Below are 13,519 nucleotides of genomic sequence, written 5' to 3'. Positions count from 1 at the left end.
AAAAAGAGAGAGAAAGAAAAGCCTAAATATCAAAGAAAGGAAATTTCTTCTTTAATGTTAAAAGCATCCTTTGAGAATATTTTCCTCCAGTTTTCAAATATGGCTGCCTTTCTTCTTTGCAAATCTGTTTGAGTTACATATTCATGGGACATCTCCATCTCCGAAGCATCTCCTACCTGCTCATATTTTGAATCTAATTTTGTGGCTGCTGCTGCTGCTACTATTGTTACCTAGAATATTTTCTCAGGAGCATTCATTTCTGGAAAGTTTTGAAAGGCAAAGAACTAAGGTTTCTATCAGGAGAAAGCAAGGTTTCATGACCACAGGACCAGAATACCACCTGGAAGATAGAAACATAGATAGAGGGGAAGGGAAGGAGGATCTGAGTAGAGAGGAAGACAAAGGAGATAATAAAAATGGAAGAGTGAGGCAAATCCAATTAACCAGCAAAAAGTTAGAAAAGGAGGCATGGTTCAAGTAGTTGGGTACCAGCCAGGAGCAAAAGAAAACAAGCAAGAGCATGAGGCCCAGAATGCAAGCCACAATACTAGCACAAAAAAGAGGGTAGTAGGTAGGAGAAAGCTGCAAAGAGAAGATATATATCACCACTACTCAAGACAGGAGTAAGGGATTTATTCATTGATACTTAGAAGCAGTCCTAGTTGAGAAAGATACAAGATGACACACACTTGACTGGAAAGATAAGTAGAAACCCAGCATCTTAGGTTTTGAAACAATTGCTAAGCATGTTCAAAATCAGAGATATGAAATATGAATAACATACAATTTCTACCATAAAAAAATAGGAACCAATGGCTCATACCTGCAATCCTAGCTACGCAGGAAGCTGATATCTGAGTATCATAGTTCAAAGCCAGCCCAGGCAGTAAAGTCCATGAGACTCTTATCTCCAATAAACCACTCAGAAAACCGAAAGTGGCACTGTGGCTCAAATGGTAGAGCATTAGCCTTGATCTGAAGAGCTGAGGGACAGCGCCGAGGCCCAGTGTTCAAGCCCCACAACTGACAAAAAAAAAAGAACTAGCAAGCAAAGAAAGATGAAGAGTAGGGGTAAGGAGCAAATGAAATGTCTTTGACTATTGCAACATAATTAACAAGAGGACATATCAATATATTTTTTTAACTTTTTTGCTTTATAGAGCTGTTTGGAGATATTAACCTCACTCTTGGGATGCTGAACAAGGAAGATAATAACAAGGTAAGGCAAATTGCAAATTGGGAAAGCTGTCTTTACCATTCACTTTTTCTAGTTCCGTTGTTGTAATATTCATTGTTTTTCTTGGGCTTCTCGTGTAGTGTTAGACTTTGTCAGAAAATCCAGTTTTAATGGAAGTCACTGTACAGGTGAAGCAATATCATTAGCACGTCAGTAATCATGATGCCTGCTTCCAGAAGCTTGCAAATGATACAGGGTTCATAATCTTCTACAGGTAGAAGTGGAAGAAGATGTCAGACTTTAACATTTGAGGTAGAATATCCTCTTTTATAATTTAAGGGTTCTTTTCAAAACTCCCAAACCAAAAGGTCACTTGTACTTATCAGTGGTATTTCACAACTACAAAATTCCTCTGAAAATCAAAGATTTTTCAGAACTCAACATCCAAATAATAAAACTACATTTGACTGAACATGTATGCATCACATGGTGTGCTAGCTACGTTTTTCACACAATGATGTAGTATGTGATATTCATCCCTCACAACCTTATGAAATTGGTATGTCAATTTCCATTTGACAACTGAGAAAAATAGTGCAGAAGGTGCATGACTTTCCCAAATAAGAATAGCAGTACTGCCCAAACACAAGCCCATCTAACTCCACCTAAATACCTAAATGCTTCTAATGAATATTCATTGTTTCCTCACTGGGAAGGATAAGGTTTCTACCTCTTAATTCAGCAATTCTCAACCTTGACTGAATATTAGAATATCTTAGACAGTTTGGGAGGAAAATGCTAACAGCCAGGCCCTAGCATTACAGGTTTTGATTGGAACAGTCTATGAGAAGACTAGATAGTTGAAACTTACAGAAAAGATCCTAACATATAGGCATAATTGACGATCGTTATACAAATCTCTTAATAGGAACTAAAGTTTCAATAGAGCTCTATAATCCAAATATTTGGAAGCACTTGGAAAATGATTTCTTAACCCACTAAGTACTCAAGGAGAATTTCTAAGGAAGAATTTCAAAAAATGTGTGCTTTCTGCAATCACTTCCAGAGTGCTCATATGGTAGGACAACTTAAGAAGTAGAAATAGCACAACCATGAGGTTAAGATTCTGAACCATGACCACTCAATACCAATCAGCGTTGATCTCTCTGTGACCCAATTTCCTCCTTTATAAAATGAGTCTATGTGTGGCATCTACCACAAAGGGTTATTGTGATCACTAATGAGATGTTCCAGATAAAGGACCTGGCTCAGTTCTAAGAACATGGTAAAGACCCCATGAATAAAGGTTACATGAAGCATGGGGCAAGAGGTAGACATACTGGTGATTAGGCAGTTTCTGAAAACACTTACTGAAAAGAAAGCAAAGACTTATACCTGTTTATTCTCAAAGTTTCCAAGAGTCATCCCTGAAGAACAGTGCCAAGAAAAGTTATTTCATATCTTAGACACAGGGTGATACCAGGAGGCTCAGGATTCAGGCTGTGAAAGATTCCAAAATACTAGAGAATAACGTAGTCACCTAAGAGATTTAGGGGAGCCCAGATATGGGGATGGGGTCAAGCCACTGGAGTTACAGCTCTGTCCAAAAAGTGATTCATAACTCTGTCTCAGCACAGGCATGAATGAAACAAGGCCTTCTGATCCAGTTTCACAGTAGAGTAGCCTTTTTGAAATTACAGTGTGCTGATAGTATCAGGCTCACTCCTGATACTATCAGGAGTAGTGAAAGCAGCAATTAGGGTGAGGGGCATTCTGTTCCCCTGAGTTTATAACAATGATTGCCAACAGATTGATAAGGTCCAATAGCTTGTCCCTGTCTTCAATTAGATCACGTCATTGAAATGCAGCAAGTTCTCACTAAACACTCTGTTGACAATAAACTATGTAACTTGTGGGTGGAGACAAGAGGGAGCAACTGAGGTAGAGGGAGGGAAAGGGTGACACTGTCCAAACGAAATATACTAGAAGCCTTCTGTACATCACCTTTACAATAACAAAAACAGATAGGTTATTTTTAAAGTACAGTAAGTTAAAATAGTTCTAGGGGGCTGAGAAGGTGGCTCAGTGGTAGAGCACTTGCCTTGCATGCATGAGGCCCTGGGTTCAATTCCTTAGTACCACATAAGCAAAAAGAAAAAAGCCATAAGTGGTGCTGTGGTTCAAGCGGTAGCCTTGAGCTGAAGAGCTGAAGGACAGCGCCCAGGCCCAGAGTCCAGGCCCCACGACCGGACCCAAAAAAAAAAAAAAAAAATAGTTCCTAAGCTTGGTGTCAATGGCTCATGGCTGAATCCTAGCTTTTCAGGAGGCTGAGACCTGAGGACTTTGGTTCAAAGCCAGCTAGGGTGGGAAAGTCCATGAGACACTTATCTCCAACTGAAAAAGCCAAAAGTAGAGCTGAGCCTTAAGTGGTAAAGCACTAACCTTGAGCAAAAATGCTCAGGGACAACACCCAGCACTGGATTCAAGGCCCAGGACTGGCACACAAATAAATAAACATGTATTAAAATTAATGCATATCTGTTTATATTCTAAAATTAGTTTTACTCAGGGCCTATCAGTCCTTGACACCTAAAGATGCCTGTTATACTCAGAAAGTCTGAAGTAAGCAATATAAAATCGACTGTGCAGTAAAAGTATATTGCTTAATTTAGTGATATTTATTTGTACTTCATCTAACCCTTTTATTTTTATAGCCCAAATACCTTTGTATTCTCTTCACAGGAAGATATCTACAGTCATCTTACTTCTGTTGTTCAGAATGCTGACATCTTGGATGATGCAATTGTCCAACGGTTGATTTATTATACTTCTAAGGACATGAGAGATGACAATGTAAGTTTGGTTCTTGATGGTGGATTTGTCAGGGCCAGGGCTAGTAACAGGGTCTCTAAGTGAATCAACTGCATCTGTGTGATGCACAAAAGCTGTTATTACGTGGCTTGTAGGACAATGAATGACTTATCCATTCTTCAAGGCCATTTGAACACTGTTACAGAGACTCTTGTTTGCTTCTCCACTGCTATGAAAACTGAGGTAAATGTCAGAAAGATTTTTCGAGTAACATTATCCAACTTCCTTTTAGATGAGGAATATTATCCTTATATTTTTTTTCTCAAAGATAACACTACAATCTACTAACAGAATGAGTAAATAAAATCCATGTTTCTTGGCTCCCATATAATTTCTTGTCTCATTATCTGCCTGCCTGGGCTGGACTGTCAGATCTTTCCCAGATATCAACTCAGTAATTAATTACACTCTCTCATAACCTATTTCTCACTTTTAGGAGTATATTTCCTTAGAATAGAGTCCTTATCTTTTCACGTTTCTTGGCAGGAACATTGACCAACAAAGTACTTAGCTCACTATCAACAAAAGCAGAAGTCCCTCCCCAATATTTCCAATACTGAAGATAATCTGATGAGGGCTCCCAACTCATGACCCACTTCTTTTTCCTATTACCCATTTCTTGGCAACCACAGTAATTTGTGTCATTTAATCATAAATATTATGCTTATTATTCCAATTAGCAAGAATGCATCAAATGTATAATGGCCTGTGCCTATAGCCCTAGCAGTTGGGAGGCTAAGGCAGGAAGACTAGGATTTAATGGCCAGTCTGGCTATATATTAAGCCTATCTTGGAAGGAAGGAAAGAAGGAAGGAAGGAAGGAAGGAGAGAGAGACAAGGGGGATAGAGACAAGGGCAGGAGGGAGGAATGGAAAGAGGGAGGAAAGAAAGAAAGAAGAAAAAAAGAGAATACAATTGTTGACCCTAAATTTATAATAATCTTATTTGAATTATTTTCTAAAGCCTCTTTTCCCCCACCACTAATACCTAAAAGTTTCTTACTATGGATTTGTAATAGCTTGTTCTCCTTCTATCCTAAGTCTAGGCAAACTTAGGAAAGTACATAGACTATTTTCCCCTCTATATACTCACGCTGCTTTCCCTGTGTTTTTCTTCTCCTCCTCAGCTCCTCAGAGAAATCAGAATGCTAGCTGGTGAGGTGTTGGTGTCTCTGGCTGCACATGATTTCAACTCTGTGATGTACGAAGTACAAAGTAACTTCCGGATTCTAGAGCTACCAAATGAATTTGTTGTGCTTGCCCTGGCTGAACTGGCAACCAGCTATGGTATAAAGGGAATAATCTCCATATTTTGTCTAGGAAGCAACTATCCCTGATTAATTGTCTAAAAGCCAAATGAGAGCAAATTGCCAAAGGAAGAGTGTCTCTACCTTTTATTGTAGTTAAGAATATTGAGAGCTGGGCGCTGGTGGCTCATAACTGTGATCCTAGCCACTCAGGAGGCTGAGATCTGAGGATCTCAGTTCAAAGCCAGCCCAGGTAGGAATGTCCGTGAGACTCTTATCCCCAGAAAACAGAAAAAGGTGCTGTGGCTCAAGTGGTAGAGCATTAGCCTTGAGCTGAAGAGCTCAGGGACAGGGCCCAGGCCCAGAGTTCAAGCCTCATGACCAACAGAAAAAATATATATATTGATAGAAGGGAGGAGCTAGCCATTTATGACCACAGATAAACCCGCACTGCATTTAGCCTGGGTCTCAGCCATCCTCACCTTCCTCTCCATCAAGTTTTGCAGAAGCACCTTTCTCATAAGTCATATTCTGCAAGCCCCTGAACAGTTTCAGCAGTTAAAGATTTCCTACCATTTCATTGTACACTCCTTTATTTAAAAGATATTCTTGAGGACGTTATATTGATGGGGCTGCAGGCAAGTCTGGATGGGAAACATGGAAGCTCATATGTCTCTGAATAAGCAATTGTCATTAAGCTACAGGTACAGGTGGTTGTCTTGCTAGTGCCTCTTTCAAACCTATAACTCTGGTTGCAGCATGGAATTGGTGTGGGGTGGAGGGGATAAAGGAGAACACCTTTCTCTGAACTGCACACACTTCCCCTGTGCAGTCCTGTCATGCTTGTTATGTGTGGATGCTAGGAGGAGACCGGAAATGCTTCTCCCACGTGGGAGATGAATCTATGCCTCTCTCCTCTCACAATCCTCCAGTGTCCCAGAGCATTCCCTTCATGATGATGACACTGCTCACCATGCAAACCATGCTCAGGCTAGCTGAGGACGAACAGATGAAGCAAACTTTCTGTATTGGTGAGTATTTCTGTCATTTTCTATTCAGACCAGACTACGAACAGATAGGTTGTTTCTTCCTTTTGCTCCAAAAGCACAACCCCAGTAATTCACTTCTTCCAACGACACCCCACCTACTAAAGCTTCCATCCCCTCCCAAAATAGTGCCACCACCTGGGGACCAAGCATGCAACACATGAGCACATGGGTGATCGTTCACATTTGAACCATAAGAGTCAGCTAAATAACCTTTGGTCCTAATGTAACTTTTTTCCTGAAAGCCCCTAAAGAAACATACAGTTTAATACCATCCATCGATCTATTTACCCATTCATCCATCTGTTCATCTATCCACCTATCCATCCACCATCTATCGTCTATCATCTATCCTCTTCTAAACATTTGATCAATCAGCAGATAGTACATCTTGTACTGTTTTGAATACCATGGACTGAGAAGATGCCATCCCTTCTTCAGTGTTGTTTACAGACTACACATATTTCAAATTACGGGAAAATGTAGCTAGAGGGAGGAATTCTGGGAGGAATGTAAAGTAACAGATAACAGGCTAGCTCTAGCTACTATACTGAGGGTCTTTTCCAGAGTATTCTTTGCACAAGAAGTACTCTCCAAGGGATTAACCATGAATTTTCTTCATCATCTATTAAAATGGATAACAGGAGGACAAAGAAAGACTGTTATTCATTGATATGTTTGATGAAAATATATGTTAACCAGTTGATCAAGTGGTTTTTTCAGGCCCAAAATGATTCTTTTATCCAAAAAAAAATCAACTGGGAAGGTGGCTCAGTGGTAGAGTGCTTGCCTTGCATGCATGAGGCCCTAGGTTCGATTCCTCAGCACCACATAAGCAGAAAAAGCCAGAGGTGGTGTTATGGCTCAAGTGGTAGAGTGCTAGCCTTGAGCTGAAGAGCTGAGGGACAGTGCCCAGGCCCAGCATTCAAGCCCCATGACTGACAAAAAAAAAATCACAAAGCTCGGAAGGTGGCTCAGTGGTAGAGTGCTTGGCTCACATACATGAGGCCCTGGGTTTGATAACTCAGCACCACATAAACAGAAAAAGCCAGAAGTGGTGCTGTGGCTCTAGTGGTAGAGCTAAGGGACAGTTCCCAGACCCAGAGTTCAAGACCCATGACCGACAAAAAAAATTATAAACACAGAGAAGAATATAAATTAGATGTAATCAGGCTAAGGAATCATTAGAAAGTGAACCTATCCATGGGCAGACACCATTCAGGTCTAGCACTGAGACATCCCTGTGATAAGAACTCTCGTGTTTACTTCTACTGCCATTAGTTTCATCTCTTGCCTCAGTGTTGTTCTACACATATATAGTCCGTTTTTCCTTTTTATATTCTATTCTGTGTTTACACTAATTACAATTAAGTTTTCCACTCTACTAATTGGCAGATATTTGGACTATTTTTGAGGCTATTATCAAATATTAAGAGAAAAAGAAAAGAAAAGAAAAAATATCAAAAATGTGTACAAATATTTTAGGGTATATATGTGTGCATATGCAATGCTTGTATACAGAAGACTTGAAGTTTGGGATAATATGGAATGCATATTCAATGCGATAAAGAGTGTCAAAGAGTTTTCCAAGGTAGTTTATAGCAATCCCAGTGGCAAGAAGAGAGAATAATTTATCTTAGTTGTATCAATTCTTGGCACTAACTATATCAAATATTATCAATTCTGAATGGTGTGAAGTAGTATCTCATAATGGTTTTTAACTTGCCTTTTACTACATAACTAATCAGTTAGGTACTAACATACTAACATCACTAGCCAATTATGATTAGTTATGATAACTGATCAGTTATTTAGTATGTTTATCTGATGGATAGAAAGAAATATGCAAAAGAAAGAAACTTCCACATTAGCTAATCATAGTGTTCTCAAATTATTTGATAGTCCTTCACGTCTTTATATTTTTCTGTCCGTGGTTGATTATTTTTAATGCAGCCCTTGAGAAGTTCAGCAAAGCCATTTACAAGTATGTCAACCACTGGAGAGATTTCCCCTATCCCAAGTTGGACGCTCACCGACTCTCTGACAAGATCTTCATGCTGTTTCGGTACATAATGGAAAAGTGGGCCCCTCTGGCCTCACCCGTGCACGTGAGTGGGCCCTTAGCGGGCCTTGAGCTGAATCTCCCTCTGTGTAGGTTGGATCCTCTTTAGTCTAGAATTAAATTGCAATGTTTCAGTCTCCACAAAAGGCTTAGCACTTAACTACCTTCTCAAGTTCCATTTCCTTTCTGTACGTTAAGCTATTAAGGCATTTTCCTAACATTCTGAAGTAGTTAAATCCTTAGCAAACATAGACTCTTTTGAAGTTCTTTTGTGTGTGTGTGACATGATAATACGCAGGTTTTTCGGTTTGTTTTATTTTGTTTTGTTTTGACACTGTTGGTTGAGCTTCTTTTAGAAAGGTATCAAATCTTTTCATTGTTCCCTCCATCTTAAATCAACATGTACTCATTCTTTCATCCAATATTTATTGACTCCCTACATCATATCAGGTAGCAAAGACTGAACAAAGCCAAACTCCACACTCAGGAGACTGATAGTTCAACATATAGAGAGAAGTAATACAGGATAAAATAGAATTTGGAGAGTAAAACGGAACATTCACTATCTCATGCCTTATATATCATAACCCATATCTGAGGCAAGTAGGCGAGTCACCAAGTAGGAAAAGCAGCAGGCATAGAATTTCTGGTGTCTATGAATGCCGCAATTAAATAAAATTAGCAGAGAAAATATGCACAAGGCTGTGTCAAAATAGTGCAGTGTCTCCTATGGAATATAATACAAAGAGCATTCACATACATAATCCAATCTTTATTTCAACTGCTATAATCTTTTAAACGTAGACTAAATTATATCCTCTTAATTGTTATAAAAAAGTTCAACTCTGAGCTCCATTTTCAGTTGTTTCTCTTGTACGCTTTAAGCTTTTAAAGCTTAAAAAAAAAAAAAAAAACATTCAGGGATGGTGAGATCTTCAGCAAAAGTGAAGCCTATGGAAGCCTTTTCTTCAACACAAAATGTAGTACTTGCATTTGTTGGCTACTGGCCCTGCCTCCCAAAGGGAGGATCAGGCAATTGGAGAAGGTCACACGTGGGAGGGGAGCAAGGAGAGGAAGCACTCACTCCCTGATGGGCTCTGAAAATTCTACAGCACTGCATCTGAGCCGTGCAGCCCCGGAGGCTTGCACAGCACCGGGAAGGCGTGTTTCCTAAGTAGGGAATCCAACTCACTGCAGCCTAGACTGAGCACGTTTGGAAGAGTGGAGGGAAGAGATGTGAAGAAGGGCAGTAGAAAGCAGAGATGCAGGGCTGGGAAGGTGGCTCAGTGGTAGAGCTACCCTTGAGTGGAAGAGCTCAGGGACAGCGCCCAGGCCTAAAGTTCAAGCCCCACAACCGACAAAAAAAAAAAATCAGAGATGCATCAAACTAGAAAAATGTTCTTGGATACATAATGAAGAATTTGGACCATTTTTGTTTGCTTGTTTGTTTGTTTTTCTTTTTTAAGGAATGAGAAAAGCAGGGCCTCACTTTCATTCAGCTAGCAGTCCATCAGAGCCCAGCTTTTGTGGTTGATTATTGATTGCTATGGACTTTTGGCCCAGACTGACTTCAAGTCATGATCCTCTCCACCTCAGCCTCCTGAGTAGCTAGGATTACAGGCATGAACCTGGCACAGCAGCATAAGCATTTTTTAATGTTTTTACAGAAGTTCTTGCATGAAAACACACAGTAAAATTTTTGGTGGGGGAGGCAGACGGGAAGAATGCTAAAATAACTGGTACCCTGAGAAATGTTCATTAAGCACAATAAAATATAGTGGTATCTGTGTGTTGCCTCTACAGACTTTGGCTATAGTTAAGGCCCATGGTCCGACTGTGAGCCTGCTACTGCACAGAGAAGACTTCCATGAATATGCCCTGAGCCAGGTACCATGGCTCCTGAACCAGTACAAAGACACAGAGACTGATTTCCATGTCACACAGGTGAGCTTCCCAAGAAGGGGTGAAAATCCATCCCAAAGCTTCTCCAGATACTAACGCTCAAAGAGTCTATGGAAACTTAAATAGCTGTTGGGGCGGCTCCCTTTCAACAACTCTTGGGACAGGGAGAAGCTGTCTCTAGGGGTGATGGAAACTCCAGAAAGGGGTGGAGAGTTATTCCAAGCTAATCGGGCACTGAATAGAGAAAGCCAGAATCACTTGAGCAAAACCTGTCACAGCAGAACAGGTTGTGGGTTTGTTCTCACAAGATGTAATTACCTGCCTTCCCATTTTAGAGTCTAAAACAGATCCTGACGGCGGCATCCTTTTATGACATTGGCCTTCCTAGGAACCTGAGGAAATCCATCTTCCTCCATTTACTCCACCAGGTAAGAAGATCAGGCACTCAAGCCAGAGTGTTTGATTTTTTTTTAACCTGTTCTGGTTTTTAACATCTGCCTCCCGCTTCCCCCACACACATACCCCTTCTTCTTCAGATCTGCCAAGTTCCAGAGCCTCCAATAAAGGAAAATGAAGTGGAAGCTTCAAGCTGTTTCATCATTTTAGGTAGGTCCAGCATCCCGTGGGTGTTAAGAAGAAGGCCTCCAGGTGATGTAGAGGCAAAGGGCAGGCACACTGTCACTTCAGTTACTAGCACAGGCAGCAGGCCGAACTCTGTGCCCCCCCCCCCTTCCCACCGCTAGGAACAGTATGGGGGGGGGGGTGAAGGGGGTCAATCAATCTTTTCTGGCTTCCCACAACTTAGGGAGGGGAGCCGGGAATCTGAAGGGATGGAAATGTTAAATCAGGAAAGTCCCAGAGAAGCCAAGATGAGCGGTAACCATTGGATAAGATTACCTTTTCCTTGGTATTTGAGATTATGTAAGATGGTGTCAGAGCTGAAGTTATCTTTTATGTCTCTTTAGTTCTCTTTCTCCTCTCTCTTCCTCTCCTTTCCATTCTCTCTCTCCTTACCTCACTCTCCCTCCTTTTCTCTACTTTCACTTCCTCTTTTTCTCTCTCTCACCATCTCTCTCTTCTCTCACACCCCCTCAGTTCTCTCTCTATCTCTCTCTTCCCTACTCTCTCCCTCTCTCTCTCTTCCTCATCTTTTTCTCTTTTCTCCACCCTTCTTCTTCTCCCCTTTTCTCTCTCTCTTTCCTACCCTCTGTCCCCCTTTCCTCTCTCTTCCCTCCCGTTCACTCTCTCTCTCCCTTCTCTCTCTTTTCTTCTCACCCTTACACTACAGATCAAGTGAACCATCAACTTTCAATTCTACCCTAGTGGAATGCCTGGCCACTGGTTGTAAAGCAGATACCAAAGTCCCAGGATCAGGATACAAAGACAGTTCCAAGGCACCGTGACTGGGGATGAGAGAGATCTCCCACACCTCTACCTCCAAAAACCTCTCTCCTACTTCACTGCACACCTTCACGCTATATTCCACTTCTCTCTCAAGTAGCCCCTCTCTCTCTACACTCCTTCCTTCTACTCAGCCTAATGAACTGGTTTACCTTTACTTTTGACAGTTTCCAAAACAAATGGCTCTCCTCCAGCCCGGTATCTCCTTGTGGTTTCCTGCAGCCCTTTAGCTCCATGGCTAGTGAGGCCTCCCTCCAGTCTGTCTCCTCTTTTTCTTGTAAGCCCACTCTAATAACTTTTTCATAACTTCATAAATGCAAAGATCCTAATTTCCAAATAAGAACACATTCCCAGTTATTCCTAGGTGTTGAAAGCTTTCTTAGCAACCAAACTGCTTGGGCACCATAAAATCAAATTACCAACTGAACAAGTGACTTTACCAATCCTTGTCATGAAATTCTCTTCCCACTTACAAGTATCATGTATATGTGTATATGAAAATGGCAGAGTGAATGTCATTTATTTGAACAATTAACATATACTCATGAAATAAAGCTTAATTTAAAAATAGAAAATGACTTGCTAAATCCTGGTATTTCTCTATTTACAGCCCATTCCAGTCCTGCAGAACTGCTTGAATTTTTTGATGCACAAATCAGAAGTAACAGTGAGATTGTTCGAATAGGAATCTTAACTTTGTTGAGATCAACCATCAATGCTGAGGGTATGTACTAGAGACAAAGGCAGAGTGGTTTAGTTTATCCCAAGAAGCAAATAAGCCTACATGTTCACTACTTTTATCTTACTTCTTTTAGTCTTTTCCATACCATCAACTGCAAGTGAACTGTCTTCCTGGCCTTTTCAATCTATTATATTTTTTTGTCCTCAAGAGCCACCAAAATTGTATTTGGCTTCCCAATCTATTATGCTTAAACAGATATTTCTACTTACCCTCTTTCTTTCATATTTATGGATATATTCCATTGAGAAGAGTAGATAGAATTTTTGACCATCAAATTTAGAATTTAGAAAATGCAATGACTTGGTGAAGTGACCCAATAACAGAGAAGAGGCAGGTGAGTGTGTGAAACAATTCTCTACAGATTGGTACATTCAGAAAACAATGGAATTTAATGAGTCAACAATTCCCATTACTTACAATTAGCATATATTTTCATAATATCAAGTGTGTCTTTAATAGCTTCTTTAGTTATAACTATCCTTATTATTTTTCTCTAGGTGTAGAGTAAAATGACAGTATGTTATAAAACTGCAAACTTCTTGGATTCTATAAAATATGGGAAATCATTTTGTATACAATAGTAAAGTTTTTTTTAATCCAGTTAGCACTATTATTTATCTCCGGGTCAGCAGATAGAAATACAAAGTAGTCTTACAAAATTTAGAGCTAATTCATTGTATATAATGTAGTGAACCCATGAATAATCTAAAACTTTCAACAAGATGAACCAAAGCTACAAGAAACAAAGCAATAGAAATGGTTAAAAATTGGGAAAGAAGAAGGGGAAAATAAACCCTATAAGATTTAAAACCAGTTGATTTTTCAATTATGTTCCTTAATTCTAAAGGTTTTTGCCAATCCTAGAACAGTGGAGCTCTGACCTCAGATTTTCTCCCTTTGCCTTTCAGAGCCCAGACTGAGGGATTATGTCACTTCCATTGAAAGAACAGCCAAAATTGTCATGGGTGACCCCAGTATAAAAGTAAGAAAACTAATAGAAACTTGTATTTGGTTGATGATAGTCTTAGGAATGAGGGATGATTGAAGTCATTGTTCTCTTAAAGGTCTCCCC

General features: G+C 40.1%; 1 protein-coding gene across 1 annotated transcript in view; it reads left to right on the top strand.

Moving 5' to 3' along the window:
* Mroh2b (maestro heat like repeat family member 2B) overlaps positions 1–13,519 on the top strand; it is a 70,414-nt gene that overhangs the window by 544 nt on the left and 56,351 nt on the right. The window contains exons 2-11 of the mRNA XM_042690532.1: positions 1,161–1,219; positions 3,920–4,030; positions 5,175–5,334; positions 6,227–6,325; positions 8,294–8,448; positions 10,206–10,346; positions 10,640–10,732; positions 10,841–10,910; positions 12,316–12,429; positions 13,356–13,429. Coding sequence (XP_042546466.1) covers positions 1,161–1,219; positions 3,920–4,030; positions 5,175–5,334; positions 6,227–6,325; positions 8,294–8,448; positions 10,206–10,346; positions 10,640–10,732; positions 10,841–10,910; positions 12,316–12,429; positions 13,356–13,429 — 1,076 coding nt within the window. The remainder of the gene's footprint in view (positions 1–1,160; positions 1,220–3,919; positions 4,031–5,174; positions 5,335–6,226; positions 6,326–8,293; positions 8,449–10,205; positions 10,347–10,639; positions 10,733–10,840; positions 10,911–12,315; positions 12,430–13,355; positions 13,430–13,519) is intronic.

The sequence above is a fragment of the Dipodomys spectabilis genome, unplaced genomic scaffold (genome assembly GCF_019054845.1).
Source record: "Dipodomys spectabilis isolate Male_0828 unplaced genomic scaffold, ASM1905484v1 ptg000138l, whole genome shotgun sequence".
Classification (NCBI taxonomy): Eukaryota; Metazoa; Chordata; class Mammalia; order Rodentia; family Heteromyidae; genus Dipodomys; species Dipodomys spectabilis.
This window is presented reverse-complemented; position numbering and strand designations above follow the sequence as displayed.